This window comes from Cajanus cajan, chromosome 7 (assembly GCF_000230855.2).
Source record: "Cajanus cajan strain Asha chromosome 7, NIPB_CcT2T_4, whole genome shotgun sequence".
NCBI classification, from domain to species: Eukaryota; Viridiplantae; Streptophyta; class Magnoliopsida; order Fabales; family Fabaceae; genus Cajanus; species Cajanus cajan.
This window is the reverse complement of record NC_138523.1, coordinates 60,806,415-60,821,564: the sequence shown is the minus strand read 5'-3', so window position 1 is coordinate 60,821,564 and position 15,150 is coordinate 60,806,415. Positions and strand designations below refer to the sequence as shown.

Sequence of the window (15,150 nt, the reverse complement as noted above, 5' to 3'; positions counted from 1 at the left end):
TTTGACTCTTTTTAAATTTGAATGTATGAATTTTTTTTTAAATCTTATCAAATGTCAAAACTCCACAAAATCCCACAGAATCCATTAAAATCCTGATTTAAAAGTCTTGTAGAATCCATTAAAATCCTGATTTTAAATCTTGTAGAATCCTGCAAAATCTTAAAAGTCATGAAAATCCTGCAAAGTCTTTTAAAATCCGCAAGATTTTTTTTCACTAAAAAAGTCCTTTAAAATCCTAATCCAATACACCCCCCTTAGTCTTTAACTGATGTTTTATTATTGTGATCGATCACTTTTTTAAAAGACATTTGATACTTTTTTTTTTTGGTTTGTCCTGGAGTATCCACCGTCGACAGTAGTGACTAATCTCCTCGCTACGTTGAGGGTGAGATAATTGGTCTCAAGATTTAACGCGGCTGCATACACAAGGTAGGAGTCGAACTCCTTCGAACTCCTGACCTTGCTTAAGCGTGAATCAACCATTACCGCTGAACCACACGCTTGGGGTTAAACATTTGATACTTGAAGATGGTGATTTTAGGAAAAGTTTTTAAAGATAAAAAAAATCACTTTTTCAAAAGAAATTAAACCAAGTCTCTCTCTTAAATAAGTCACATATTTCAACACAAGAAAAAAACCTATCATTTGTAGTAATTTTTTTACGAAAAAAAAATCATGTTGATCAGTTAAAGGATATATTATATATCAATCAATTAATCTCGTGTCAAATGCCACTATTGGTCCTGTTGTATTTGTTCTGATTTGTATATGTTGTAATTCATTTAAAAAATGTTGTAATCGATCAAGAACTTCATTATTGATTAAAAATATACTTGTGCAATGTATTTGTTTCCTGGAATGCTAATTCAATGCATGTTTGGTTTCGATTTATAAACGTAGTTTTTCTTTTTCTTTTCACGTTTACAAATAAATTTACGTAAAAGTTTTAATTTTTTTTCTTCTCATAAACGTGAATTTTCACATTTAAAAGCTGAAACAAACACGCACTCAATCTATTACGATACATAAAATCGATTAAATAATTCTTCTAAGGGTTGATTAAGTTATTTTTTTTAAAGAAAAATGACAATAATATTTTAACTTTTTTCACACTTTTCTATTTAACTATTTAAATTAAATAATTTTATAATATTATTTATCTTTAATTATTCATATTTTAATTAAAGAATCAAATACAACCTTATTTTTACTTTTTTTTTCCTCTATTCATCTCTCACATATTTTCATCAATTATACTTATTTCCATGTTATAAAGAAAAAACAAAGTGTTATTTATTTATTTTTACATACTCACATTCTTATTAATATTTTTCTTATTTTATTTCCTAACATAATATCAAAATTATTCACATCATTTTAGTTTACATATAAATATATATTTTCAAATATAATTTAGCTTTGTATAATTCCAATTTTTACAGCATTATTTAAATAATATTAGATCTTTGTTTTTTGTCATAATATTATTTAACAAATGAAAAAAAAAAACAAAAAGAGATTTGAGAAGAAAAAAGAAAAAAAAAGAAGCACATAGTGTTGTGAGGGGAGGTGAAGTAGTGAAGTTTCTTGCTCAAGGGACAAAGGCATCTGAGGAAAAAATAAATTAGAATTTGTATACAGTTTCGCAGTTATAAACCCTTACATTAGGCTTAGACACAGAGAAGAAGAAGAAGAAGAAGAAGAAAAAAAGAGAGTGATGGAGTGCGTATTCGGCTTGGTGGGTAATGGTTTCGCGATCGTGGTGGCGGATTCATCGGCGGTGCACAGCATCCTCGTCCACAAGTCCAACGAGGACAAGATCATGCTCCTCGATTCCCACAAACTCATCGCCGCCAGTGGCGAGCCCGGAGACAGGTACCCCTTTCTCTTTCCCTTTCCCTTTCCTTGTTCTAAATTTTCAATTCTTACCCCTTTCCGTTCCCTTCCGTTTTAGGGTTCAATTCACAGAGTACATTCAGAAAAACGTCGCCTTGTATCAGTTCCGTAACGGCATCCCTTTGACCACCGCCGCCGCCGCCAATTTCACTCGTGGCGAACTCGCCACTGCTCTCCGCAAGGTATCTTCCAAACCCTAATTCCCATTTTTTCATGTCCTTGGACCATTTTGGATCAACTTTTCCATAAATACCTGTAAGAAAAGAAAAACAGGATATAAAATCAACTTATGCACTTAGGGTATGCTCAGATAAACTTCTCAAGAAAAAAAATAGGAAGGAAAAATAAAAACAAGTTTTTAGACAAGTTAATACGACAGTATTTAGTTAATGCATAAGCTAATTTTAGCTTATGGAGAAACTAATTTCATTTTTCCTTTCTGATTTTCTTTTTCTCCTGAAAGAAATTTATCCAAACAAATTCTTAAATTTTGTAGAAACTCTCTCATCTAATTTCTCCAATTTAGCTTATTGGAAAAACAATTGATAAGTGTTTGTGGAGATGTTTCTCCAAACAGTGCCTTAGACTATATAATAGTTGGTTAATGATTCGTTTGGTGCCTCATGTTTTTTTTAGAATCCATACTCTGTGAACATCCTACTTGCTGGTTATGACAAGGAGGTGGGTCCTGAACTATACTATATTGACTACATTGCGACTCTGCATAAGCTTGAAAAGGGGGCTTTTGGTTATGGCTCCTATTTTTCACTCTCAATGATGGACAGACACTACCACAGTGGAATGTCTCTTGAAGAAGCGATTGGCCTTGTTGATAAATGCATTATGGAGATCAGGTCCAGGCTGGTTGTTGCGCCACCCAACTTTGTTATTAAAATTGTTGACAAGGATGGTGCAAGAGAGTATGCATGGCGCGAATCAGTCAAGGATACTCCTGTTCCTTCAGCTTGAGTAACCCTGTCTCTGATTTTCAGTGGACTTCTTTTCATTTGCCTATGCTTTTATCTTTCTACAATTTTTTGAATGGTCTTGTAATGTCTCTGAAAATCATGGTTTATAGATGCTCTAAAGTATGACAGTTTATCATTTGAATTAAATGCATGATGGCTAGTTCTGTTCTGAAATGAATGTATGACATTGTGTGAGGTAGGTTTGATTTTAATGGATTTAGAAATGGATTCTGAATCCATTCTTGTCTTTCTTTGTTGTTGTGGGCTGACCTTTCTAGTTTTGTATTTCCCTGACGATTTTAGATTTTTGGGTTTTTAGCCCCACTTTATGTTATTGGTCAAGAAATGATAAGATATAACAACCTTCCAATCAGTTTATGATATTTTGAAGGATTTGGTAGTAGATCAACTTCATGGGAAGTTACCTTGAGATTAGGATCCATTGGCAGAATTGCTGTTTTGCAATGAATGAAATCCTCCTCTAACATTGATAATGCATATTTATCTTTCTACACTGCCATCTGCCTAGGTGTTTACTTTATTGATCCATCTGCAATCTGTTGAGTATTTGCCTTCAAGTAAAGGATCAACAGACCATTTAATATTTGCCTCCATGGCTGATAACTCTTCTTGCAAGGTTATTTTCCATTCTGAGAACTTAATAGCTTTTTTGATAGAAAACAAGTTCATAGATGTCGCAGACTTGCATGACAAATGACTTGTATGTGAGTGTCAAATGATCATAGGAAATATGTTTAATTAGGAACAGTATTACACTGATATGACAGTTCTGGAGGTAAGCTGGGGGTTTTATGGGTCTGGTGGATATTCTGAGAGGTTGGTCAAGTGGTCTATCCAGGTTCTAGGCTGGTTAATTGATTCCTCGTGCTTATTTGGGTTGTTTGGCGCTTTATGAGTTGTGGTAAGTGGCAAGGTTATTTGGTTAGGCAAGTAAAGGCAAAGGGTAGACAAGATCAAGAAAGAGAGATGCGAGATTATAGTGTTAATGAATTATATGAAACGGAAATATTGTCTTCAAACAAGATGACATCCCAATCCCAGATATGAAAAAGATTCTTGGTCTACAAGTTGTATAATCAATAACCTTTATAGCCAAAAATGGGTAGCCAACAAAGATTGATATGGGATAGCTCTTTTGGAAAATTAAGTTCTAGTGGATGGGTAGTGTTGAGACAAAAGCAAGGCAGCCATAGATTCTGAAGACCATATATTGTGGATCATTTTCATATTGTAGATGATAGGGACACTTTTAATGCAGAATTGGTGTATGATTCGTGTTCAATTGATTATGAAGGTAGCAGTCTGTTTGCACGTATCCCAGAATTAAAGTGGCACCCTTAAATGATAGAAAAGAGACCTAGCCACATGAGAGATGCTGGTGCTTTATTTCCTTCAGAGGTTTGTTGTGGGCATTCTACATAACTGAATTGATGTAATGTTCCTTTAGACCACATGAAGTCAGTCAGGGACTCAGGGCCAATTCTCTGGTATTCTTTGTTCTGATCATCTTGATAATAACATGAAACTGAGTTTCTATCGGAGTAAAATGTTTTGAATGAAGTTAGAAACTTCATCTTTATGCTGTATCGGAAAAAAAGTTAAGAAATGTCGTTTACCATCAAGAGTGTGATATAGCCCCCATATGTCACAGTTCCCTGTTCCCTAAATAAAAAATTCTGGTCAGAGAAAGGATTATTTCAAACTAAAGGCAATATTTTTTCTGTTTAAACAATTTACATATAGTAGACTAGTAGTATATAATGATGAGAAAAGAAATCATGAAGGATATTAAAATTGAAATTTTTGCATAGTATTTGCAAACATTTATGAGAAGGGTGACCAAATCTGGCATGCCAAACCTTGGTAACACTATCCATATTGATATTATTACAAGAAACTGAAGATATTGGTTCAAGTTGAAGATATAAATTCTAGAACCTGGGCTGGTTCAAGGTGAAGAACATAAACACCTTATTACGGATCACCTTTGCCAGTCATCTTCAAGGATCTGTCCTCCAGTGTAAAAAAATAATGACAGAAGGAACTGGAGAGATTAGAATAAGTTGACGGCGAAGTGACTGAATAAGTTTGACTGTAAAGGATGTATGGAAGACATACAAAATTAAGTCTTGATTCAACTAAACAGTGCAAGTGGAATGAATAGAAACAATTGTTATTAGGCTAAGACACAGAAATGAGTGACTTGACAGGTGAAACCTGGATTAACTAGGAATCAACAAATATTTGAGTTTTTGGCGCTGATCTTGAGATAATGGCGAAGACACATTTTGTGGCATTTCAGAGACTTGATTCACAGTAACTGTAACAATAGATGGTATGATCTTGGACTTTAGATTGCCGGGGGGTATCCGAGCACCTATCAATGGTGTGACCATTTATCCCAGAATGAGTGCACATAAGTCTATCCTTTTTGGCATTTTCGTTTCCAGTGTCACCAGGGGGAAGAGGATCTTACAGTAGAATCTGACTTCAAACCCTTGACAAACATTTAATCCCATGAGAAGTGTAAGTTGCAATCTTGCTGTGCGTTTTCAATCAATGCTCGAGCACTACTCCATATGTGCAGGTGCGCATGGAGGCTGAAATTCATTAAATTCTTCCCAAATTCCTTTCAGATGTGAAAAATATTGACTGACTGATTTTGGCCCTGCGTATAAGATCTTTCTTCAAATGTTTTTCTTGGTTCATTTTGCTGTTTGAACCAATCTTGAGGGTATTTCCAGAAATATTCTGTTGTATCAGCATAAATTTCATATTAGAGTCTTCGGATAAGGAATTCAAAATCTAAGAAGAGATGATGTTTCTTTCCTCATCAAGAGAGAAGCCAAGGATCCGTGCGTGCCATCAGGTTTTGCATTGGTAAAAACTAAATTGAACGACTCCATGGACTATAATTGACACTGGCTAAAGGTTGAGAAACCAGAACTAAATCGGGAATTTAAGTATGCAAGAAAGATGGATTATGGCCGAAAAGTGAGCCATGGCGAGAAAAGAAAAGAAGCTCGCAGAAACAATGTTAAAGATGGAAAGAGTAAATGCAGGAAAGAGAAAAAGGTATTGATTAGAAAATGAGTTGCCACTTGCCAAGGGGGTGCGTCTATAGGCTCTTTACTCTATAAACTATATACACTTTAACTAACTACAATTGTCTGATAACTAGCTTTAATATGCAATTAACTACACTAAAATCTTTATAATTAATTCAGGCAAGACATAAATTTTTTTGTATCCTGTCTCGATTTGGATTCTTTCACTTCTTTGACTCTAAATCCCATCTTTTCTAGTTGGAGAAAATTTCTACATTTGATAGGACAAAAACTTGGCTGTTATTCTTTAAATATTCCTGGTGTTCTTCTCCGATCAATATTCGAATTTTACTAAATATTCGTTATAATTTTTAGTGCCGAACTTTAATATGTTGATTATGAAGTAAACCTCTAATTTTAATCGGTAACAACGCAAGTATTTAGTTAATTTTGTCACTTTTACTTAAACTATCTTTATAATAAAAGGTACGTCTAATTTTGATTAGATAATAACAAAATATTTTAGTTAGTTAATTTTTAAAACTATATCTTTTTGACCTAGGAAATCACAGTGGTACAGTCATATTCTCTGAGAGTGATAGATGCAAAACATTACAGATTTTATAACAAAAATGTCAACATTTTCTATTTTTTAAATTTAATGAAATCTATAAAATAAAATAAAAATTAGGACTTGTGAAGGCTTAAATCTTGCTTATGTTTTTACTTAATAGGAAATATTATTAAAATCGGTGGTGTTCAAACTTCAAATTACAGTTAAGCACAATACTAATTAGATTCGCATTGATAGAGAACTTTAACCAGGCTTGTTGGCCTTGACAATTATTAAAGGATTTTAATCAATTCACACTTGATAAAACTTTTAACCAATTTGCACAACTTGTTAAATTATATAAGACTAATGTCAATGAAACACTCTAACACCCTTACTAATCTTATTAAATTTTATAATTTCTAATAAAATTTAGTCAAGTAAGACTAGTTTTTTGTTTTCTACTCACAATAACTGCAGTTTAAAGTTAAGAAGAATAATAATTGCGTCACTTTTTATATAATTTTACTAAAATAGTCTCACTCTTTTAATAAATGTTTTACTTTTTAAATTGTAGTAATAATTTATGATAGGATAAATTAAGAAAAGAATAATAAATATTACATTTAAAGAGTAAAAACCTTCATTTATTTTAGAATAATTTTCAAATACTAACACTTCAGGTCAGCTAATTTGGGACAAGGGAGTAATGAGCTAAATTGCCTTGAAAGATAAACTATTATTAATAATCGTTAAGTACAGTACTATATCCGCCCAATTGACAATTATCACTTATAAGTACGATTCAATTGATGAAAGCACCTTATGACATAACCTAGAATGTTCTTAATTGCATTTTGATGTAAACAACCGTTTCGAATCACGACTACAGGCTTGCTTCGTACATTTGCATGTTCGGCTGTCTACTAAAACTTTTTTTTTTTCTGAATGGAATGCACTTCATGATCCCACCATTTTATTTAAGTTTTTTTTTTTAAAAAAAATTATATTGTAGTTGCACTTGCACCAAATAATAAATCTATACATTTTTGGGACATGATTTCATTCGATTTAAAAATAACATGATCCGGATGCGACAAACATGAAATCTAAACATTTGTAAAGTTTTTTTAAATAGTAAAATTTCAAATTCTTTAAAAAGAAAAAAAGTAAAAATTTGAAATTTTTATATATTTTTTTTCTTATTTTACATGTATATATCTTTTATCTCTCTCTATCTGTCTCTCGTATCTCTTATGTTTTCTTTTATTTTTTTTCTCTTTCATATCTTATACTCTATTTTTTTTCTCTCTTCTCTTCCATCTCTCTTTCTTTTTTTTTTCTCTCCCAATTTCTTTTCCTAATTATTTGAATATTCAAAAATATTAATATTTTATTTAATTATTAAATATTCAAAAGTATTTTTTAATTATTAAACATTATCTAATATTAATTTTAAAACTATTAAATATTTAAAAATTAACTAATATTTATTTTTATAAAACTTAATCTTAAAATCTTAATATATATATATATATATATATATATATATATATATATATATATATATATATAAAATTAACTTTAGTCATGGTGAAAAATCAAATTACTATATCCAAATTAAAAATTTAAATTAACTTATTCAAACAAAACATGTAAAAAATGGTGAAAATTAAAATTAAAGTAATTCAAATTCTAAGAATTTTAAATTCTTTAAAAACTCTAAAATTTTTCATCCAAAAGGCTCTAGCTTGCCATCTTTAGTTTAAATTGAGCTACTATTAGGGAACAAGCAAGCTGGCCCAAAATAAAATAGTGGACAACACTAATCGTAGGATAGTATCATTTCAATCCAAATTTATGTTTATGCTTAGACTCGTCAAATGATTGATGCTACAACAAGCCAAAATTATCACTAGCTTGCACTGTGGTCAAAACTGAAATGAGTGCAAAAAATCCTGATCCTATTGAAGCTAAAAAATTGACAACTTGCTAATTCAGCCTCTGCTTGCTCTTGCTTTTTTTCATCTTTGCCTTAACTCTCGACTTTGCCATCAGAGTCTGTACTGTATTTGCGAAGTTCCCAACAGCCATCGAGACCAACAGGACACCGCAAAATATTACCTGCTCAACGAGTTTCTGTCATTACAAGGCTAAGGCTAATTTATGCAACAAAATACTACTGGATTCATTTTCTTCTGTTTCAATCAAATCAAAATTGACGTACAAATTGAAGTAAATGGCAAGCACTAACAAACCAGTACCTGCCACTCAGAAACAACCCCAACAACTGCAGTCTTGAGCAACAATAGTCCAACATAAGCCTCAAATCCCTGAACCAAGAAAGGAGCACAAATATATTTCATGAATAATGTCAAACCTCTGCTATATTCAGGACATTGCTTTCCAGAAAGCGAATAAAACACAATAGCAGCTCTAAAACACAATACCAAACACAACATAAATCATGAACAGCGTGAATATCACGAGAATAAAAAATCGGCTCATAGTCACACACACATATAACTTAAGTGACATATATCATAGCAGCCAAGTTACCTGCAATGTGAAGAGTATGGGACACAACAACCACAGTTGGCCATCCACGCCAGCTGTTTCTCCCCAGACAACATCCATCCTCTTAGCCTAAAAGATACAGAAAAACATGGATCAAATTATATATCCATTTTCAGTCCAACTCTGAGAGATTTAACTAAAATTAGTGCTATGTGGATTTTTTTTAAAAAAATCATGAATGCAAACAAATTTGTAAAGTTATTAACACCAAATAGTGAGTCAAAGACAGGATGATAGAAAGTTTGTGCATTAGTCGATAAAATATTAACTAAAATAGAAAACCAAAAAGTAAATATATACTATATAACAGTAGCACCTTTCCCAGCGCAATACGAGTATAAAGTCTTTGGCGTTGATATCTATTTTGCAAAAGCATTGCAACTCCTTGCATCATAGCCCACTGTAGGAAAAGTTGTACACCTCTCTGCATGCATTATTGAGACATAAATAGCTGTTAACTATAATAAAAAAGTAAAGGAAGAAAAAAAAAACTATAAGCACAGGGGCTAGCAAACTAACCTGCTTTTTCGCACAGTCTGGTTGTCCTTTAATCTCCCAAGTGAGACTCACGAGGGCCATTAGCATAGCACAATAATGATGATATATCCACCTGTAACCATATACTAAGTTAATTTGCCAAAAGACTGTCCCGTATAATCTCAACACTCCCCCCACTCCCAATATGTAATGTAAGGATGACAATACTAACATGCAAACTAAATAAAATTCCTGTCCTTCTCTTTGAATTTAAAAGAATATGGGACAAAGGAGTGTAAAGTATAATTCTCTTTTTAGATGAAAAGAGATATTAGACAAAATGGTGTCATAATTCCCTTTTTAGATGAGAATTTTTTTTTAATTAAGAAACAGAAGAAATCACTCTTTACAGAAAATGTCAAAAAGAAGAAAAAATTAAAAGCTCAAAAGAGTTGACCAATGCTTTGCAAAATAGACAAAAGAATGCACTTAAAAAAACCATGAGCTGAAGCCCACAACTACGCTAAGAAAAAACCGTCCTACAAAATATGAGAAAGAATAAACTACAGCAAATCTGGTATTATTCGACACCTTTCAACTACCAAACACCAACCATATAATTTCTGAAACACCATATTCTGCTCACCACCAAAACCTCAAAGGCAGCTTGAGAAAAATGACCGTTAAGTTAGATGGACATATCCAACGCTCTACAAATAGTGCATACAATTAATTCTACTATTGCCAAGCTACCAGACAATGTGAAAAAATATATTCCTATTAATGAGAGCTATTATGACACACTACAAATTTCAATTGAAAGTACCTTCTGATGCCTACACATGCGTCAAAGAATTAGTGTTAAACAAATTGTTAGTGTATCACAATGCGAAGGCATCAATTTAGTGGTTGCTTAAACTGTGCGCCAAGATATTTGGTTAAGTAGAAAATGATCAAAAAAAGAAAAGAAAACAACAGGTAAAAGATTCTGAACTGTCTAAACTACAAATGCAGGTATAAAAATAATTGAAATAATAGAAGAATTGGGAATGCACAACGGATATACCAAATTACAAGTCCCTGATCATTAAGGTTCCAAAAAACAGGTAGACAATACAAGAGATGGCAATCTTGAGATGCAGACAATACAAGTCTAAACTACATATTATGTATGTATGCAGAGAGAGACAGAAAAGAGGGAGGAGGAGTTATCAAGTGAGAACAATTGGTTATTAGGAGAAATTAAAACAATGAATATAGAGAATTAGAGATTATATTTAAATAGTCAAAACTAAAAATAAATGCATTAGCTTTTTTAAGGGGTATGTGATTACTAGCAAACATGCAATCTTTGACCATTCATGTAAGTTGCATGGTCTAGAATTATAGCTCTCATCTGAAAATGAGAACTGTTATGTCCCATATATATCTACTATTTGAATGTGTTTCCGATTTAGGGGCTCTATATTTACTGTATAATCAGGATTTGATTTGTATTATTTCTTATTTTCCAACTTTTATACTCCCTCTAATCTTTATTATAAGACATTTTTAACAAAATCACACAAACCAATATAAGTAGTTATTTTAATTGATTTTATAAAACAAAATCATGATGTATCAATTTTATCCTTCTTAGTTATCATAAATTGTCATGGGAGAGGTAAGGATATTACTCCATACTAAAACTTATGCATTAATACCAAAAAAAAATGATAAATGACAATTGGAGAGTTCAAGAGGTGAAAGAGAGAATACTTATTTCTCAAATTTTCAATAACAAAAAAAGAACACATACTCAGAATCTTTAATACTAGAAATCGGATCTGATTTTTATTATTTTTTCATTTTCCAACTTTCTTACACCATCTGCAACTATGCTTATGAAACCATATTTGCTCTTGATCAACTAACTAAACTACCACTACGGCAACATGTATGATCACAATAATATTACTAAGGCATATTTCTCCCTCTGTAACAGGCTTATGCATTACACACACAACCCAACTAATTAAATAACGTCTCCTACTATCCTCCACAACACAGTATGAAGGGTTGAATGATCAATAAAAAAAGTTATACAGTTTTCACTCGTAATTAAAGAACATTAGAACAAGAAAGCAGCGGTCACAGAACCAATAACTCAATACCCATTAATTAACAATGATCTAGGCAAACATTGAGTTTAATGACTATACCAAGGACGAATATCACTTCCATTGACTCTCAATATGTTCTCTCGCAATGCCAAACCAGTGTAAAGGAATAGCAGCCAGGCCTGATGATTACAAATGATAATACTCAATGACAGGTTGCTGACAAATATTTAATCATGTAAGCAAGTAAATACAAACATGACATCCAACAAGGGGGGTTTAAAGGAAAATACCTGGTACACCTGAACAGGAAAAGCTGGCAAGCATCCAGCCCAAAGCCAAGATCTTAGAATAAGCAGCAATGCTGGAAATAGCAGGAATAGCTGGGCAGTTCTATCCTGAACAAAAGAAGTGTCATTTCCATAAATGTTTCACAAACTTTTTCTGCATAACAGCATGTGTCGAGCATGCCAACATGGTAAAAAATGACGGATTTTAATGTGCATAGCATCAGGTCATGTTTTGAGCTATTAAGGGGATGCAACCTTCACTGGTGATTTTGTGAATGTTACTACCCACCATCCTACCCCGATTAATCTTGTGCTTCCGCTGCTGATTTGAGCTTGCTTCACCATTTTCCAGAAATCCTCTGACATCCTGTGCTCTTTGCAGCAACTCCTGTTCCATCCAACCTCTGTTCTAAAGGTTTTCATAGGTCTTGAGGGTGCTTTTCAAGACCTCCTCTGTTCTGTTTTTTTCCCCTCCTTGTGTTTGTAGCTTGCAATTCACAGTGGCCACGTAAGATTTCAACTTACTTAGAATTTGATGCTGTGCTTTTTTCCTCGTTATGGTAATTTTATATGGACTATGTTAATGTGAATTTTGATGATTAATGATGAATATTTCTTTAATTTTGGGTAACGTTTTTTTTCCTTTCAGCAGTTAAATGATTGTACAAATTATTTATCTCGTACATATAATCTTTTGTATGGTGCTCACTACTCAACCTATCCGCTATGCTGCCAAAGTGGTTTCAGGAAGACCGCTAAAGTGGTTTCAGGGAAGGCTGCTATAGGTCTATAGTGGTTTCTGAAAGCCCGCTATGATGCTATAGTGATGTTTCAGGGAAGGCCGTCCCACACAGCTATCCTGAATTTTCTCAATTTCATGTCAACCATGTTATTTTCATGCAACACCGTTTCTTTTTATGATAGGCATTTTAACGTGTACAAACTCTGCAAGGATAAACATAAAAGAAATCGTAAAGGAAGCATTCAATTCCTCATAATCATAAGACAAATTTCGGCATCTTCCACAATCAACGAGCTTCATTCTGTGCTGGCGAATCAAGGAGACAGGTGGAAAATGCAGCAATCAAGGTGGAAACGATAGGAAAAAGACACTCATTACCATTTCACCAAAACGAAAACAAAAGAATTATTATATCAAGGGGAAAAACCTACAACACGAAACAAGTGAATAAAACTGCAAACACCAAACATGTAATTGAGTGAAGCACGGAGGCAAATTCCAAGTTCTAGGTTGAATTAACGAGAATCATCACCACAATCAGAAGCAGTAAATGCGGGGAGAGAGAGAGAGAGAAGCATATATATACCCTGTAACTGTTGTATTCCTCTTTGACCTTGAGCTGAACATCCTTCCTAGAGGCACGCACATTGATAGGGCCTAAAAACATCCTGAGAAAGCTTCCTAAAGCGATTGAATCGATTAATGAACAGTTTCATTACATTACATTGAAAAGAAAGGCGATGAGAAAAGTAAGGAACCTTGTGCATGGCCAGGGAGAAGCGAAGAAGCGTCGCCGTCAACGATGATGCATTTGGCTCTCTGCAAATCTTCGTCCAACTGCAAGGAAACAAAGAGATCCATAAGCAAAGCAGTAACTGAATTGAGAAATTGAAGAGAGAGAGAGTGCCTTCTCTGCGAGGGAGGGAGCGATGAGTTTGTTGGAGAGAAGAGAATCGAGCGTAGAACGGAGAGAGTGGATTGTGGAATCGAGGCGACGGACACGCTGGCGGAGAGGTTCCTCATCGGTGGAGGTTTTGGAGATGTGAGCGGAAACGGCGTCTTGAAGCTCTTTGGCTTCTTCGACCACAGTCGCCACCGATTCCTCTATGGATGATTCTTCCATTCCTACTCATACAACACGCAACAAACACCACCGCACCAAATCAAATTAATAAACTCCATCCATCCCGTTAAGTGTTAACCATTCTCTTTCCCTTTCTCTCCTCTCCTTTTTTATATTTCTTTAATATACTTTATTTTTCTGGATCTCCTCCTTTTCATTTTACTTCTTTAAATCATTTTTTTTAAATATGTCAGTCATGATTTTTTTATTAATTATTATTATAGTTGATAGAAATTAAGCTCATAAAACCCGGTTTAGTGCAAAATAGACATCAAACTCGTATGAAAAAATAAAGCCTAAATTTTATTTAAGCATATTATTATTATTATTATTATTATTATTAATAAGATAGCACGTAAGGATCCGAAATTAGTCCTTTGACATGCAATTATTACCTTTGAGACTTGACAACAAGGGAGCTGGACGCGTGTAGGTTTGATTTGAAGTGAAATTCATTTTGTATTCGGACAGTAACATGTCTGTACAAATATTATAGATATATTTATAACTATAATTATAATTAATTTAAGACCATCTTTATTAAGCCTTAATTATTTTTAATTATGACTATTAAGTTTAATTATCTGTTTAGTTCTTTAAGTTTGAGATATGTTTTTTTTCTTTCTAAAATTTAAAATTTGTGTTTTTAATTTCTAAAATATAAAAAAGTTATTTTGTCTTTCAAATTTAAAATTTATCTTTTTTCCCTCAAATTTAAAAAATATATTTTTAACTTCAAAACATAAATAAAAAAATATTATTTTGATTCTTTTATTTAAATATTAATTAATTTGTTGTATTAAATTCTTTTATTAGTATCACATCAAATCAACTAATATTATAAAATTATTTTAATCTATTATTACTAATTATGTTATTGATAATTATAAGAGATTAAAATAATATTTTTAAAATTACAAAAATTAAAATGACCAATTTTAAATTTAAGGATCAAAAGATATTTATATTTTAAGAATTAAAAATGTATGTTTTAAATTTAAGAGATAAAAAAATATATAGAGAGACTAAAATAATACTTTTAAAATTATAAATACTAAAATATAAAATTTTAATTTGAAAAAAAATACTTTATATTTAAAAGATTAAAAATATAATTAAGTATGACTATAATTATTAAGAGATGGTCAATATTACAAATTTTTTGGCACTACCAAAAAATAATACATCTCTTCTCTCTTGTTAAGGTTAGTTACACGAATCACCTTTACTAACTTATTTTTTTCTAAAAGAAATTATAATCTCAACAAAATAAATTATTAATTTTAAGTCACGATTAATTATTGTATATAATATATTGTTTAAAAATATTTATAGATTTAATAATAATGCATTATCA

At 32.2% G+C, this 15,150-nt stretch overlaps 2 protein-coding genes and 1 long non-coding RNA gene across 3 annotated transcripts; 1 reads left to right on the top strand and 2 right to left on the bottom strand.

The window, feature by feature from the left end:
• The first annotated feature begins 1,717 nt into the window (after positions 1-1,717).
• LOC109804861 (proteasome subunit beta type-2-B) lies at positions 1,718-3,115 on the top strand. Its single transcript, XM_083060401.1, has 3 exons — positions 1,718-1,875; positions 1,955-2,078; positions 2,533-3,115. The coding sequence occupies exons 1-3, from the start codon at positions 1,718-1,720 to the stop codon at positions 2,863-2,865; spliced, it is 615 nt and encodes a 204-aa protein (XP_082916527.1). The 3' UTR covers positions 2,866-3,115.
• LOC145949670 (uncharacterized) lies at positions 2,090-3,580 on the bottom strand. The gene is made up of 2 exons (XR_014428057.1): positions 3,290-3,580; positions 2,090-2,149 (listed from the first exon to the last, which is right to left on the bottom strand). It is a non-coding gene; the product is annotated as an uncharacterized LOC145949670 (long non-coding RNA).
• Positions 3,581-8,283: 4,703 nt separating this feature from the next.
• Positions 8,284-13,908, bottom strand: LOC109814978 (uncharacterized). The gene is made up of 10 exons (XM_020379531.3): positions 13,578-13,908; positions 13,429-13,507; positions 13,257-13,351; positions 11,932-12,036; positions 11,741-11,820; positions 9,582-9,672; positions 9,379-9,486; positions 9,045-9,131; positions 8,750-8,818; positions 8,284-8,609 (listed from the first exon to the last, which is right to left on the bottom strand). The coding sequence occupies exons 1-10, from the start codon at positions 13,791-13,793 to the stop codon at positions 8,478-8,480; spliced, it is 1,062 nt and encodes a 353-aa protein (XP_020235120.1). The 5' UTR covers positions 13,794-13,908; the 3' UTR covers positions 8,284-8,477.
• Positions 13,909-15,150: the final 1,242 nt, after the last annotated feature.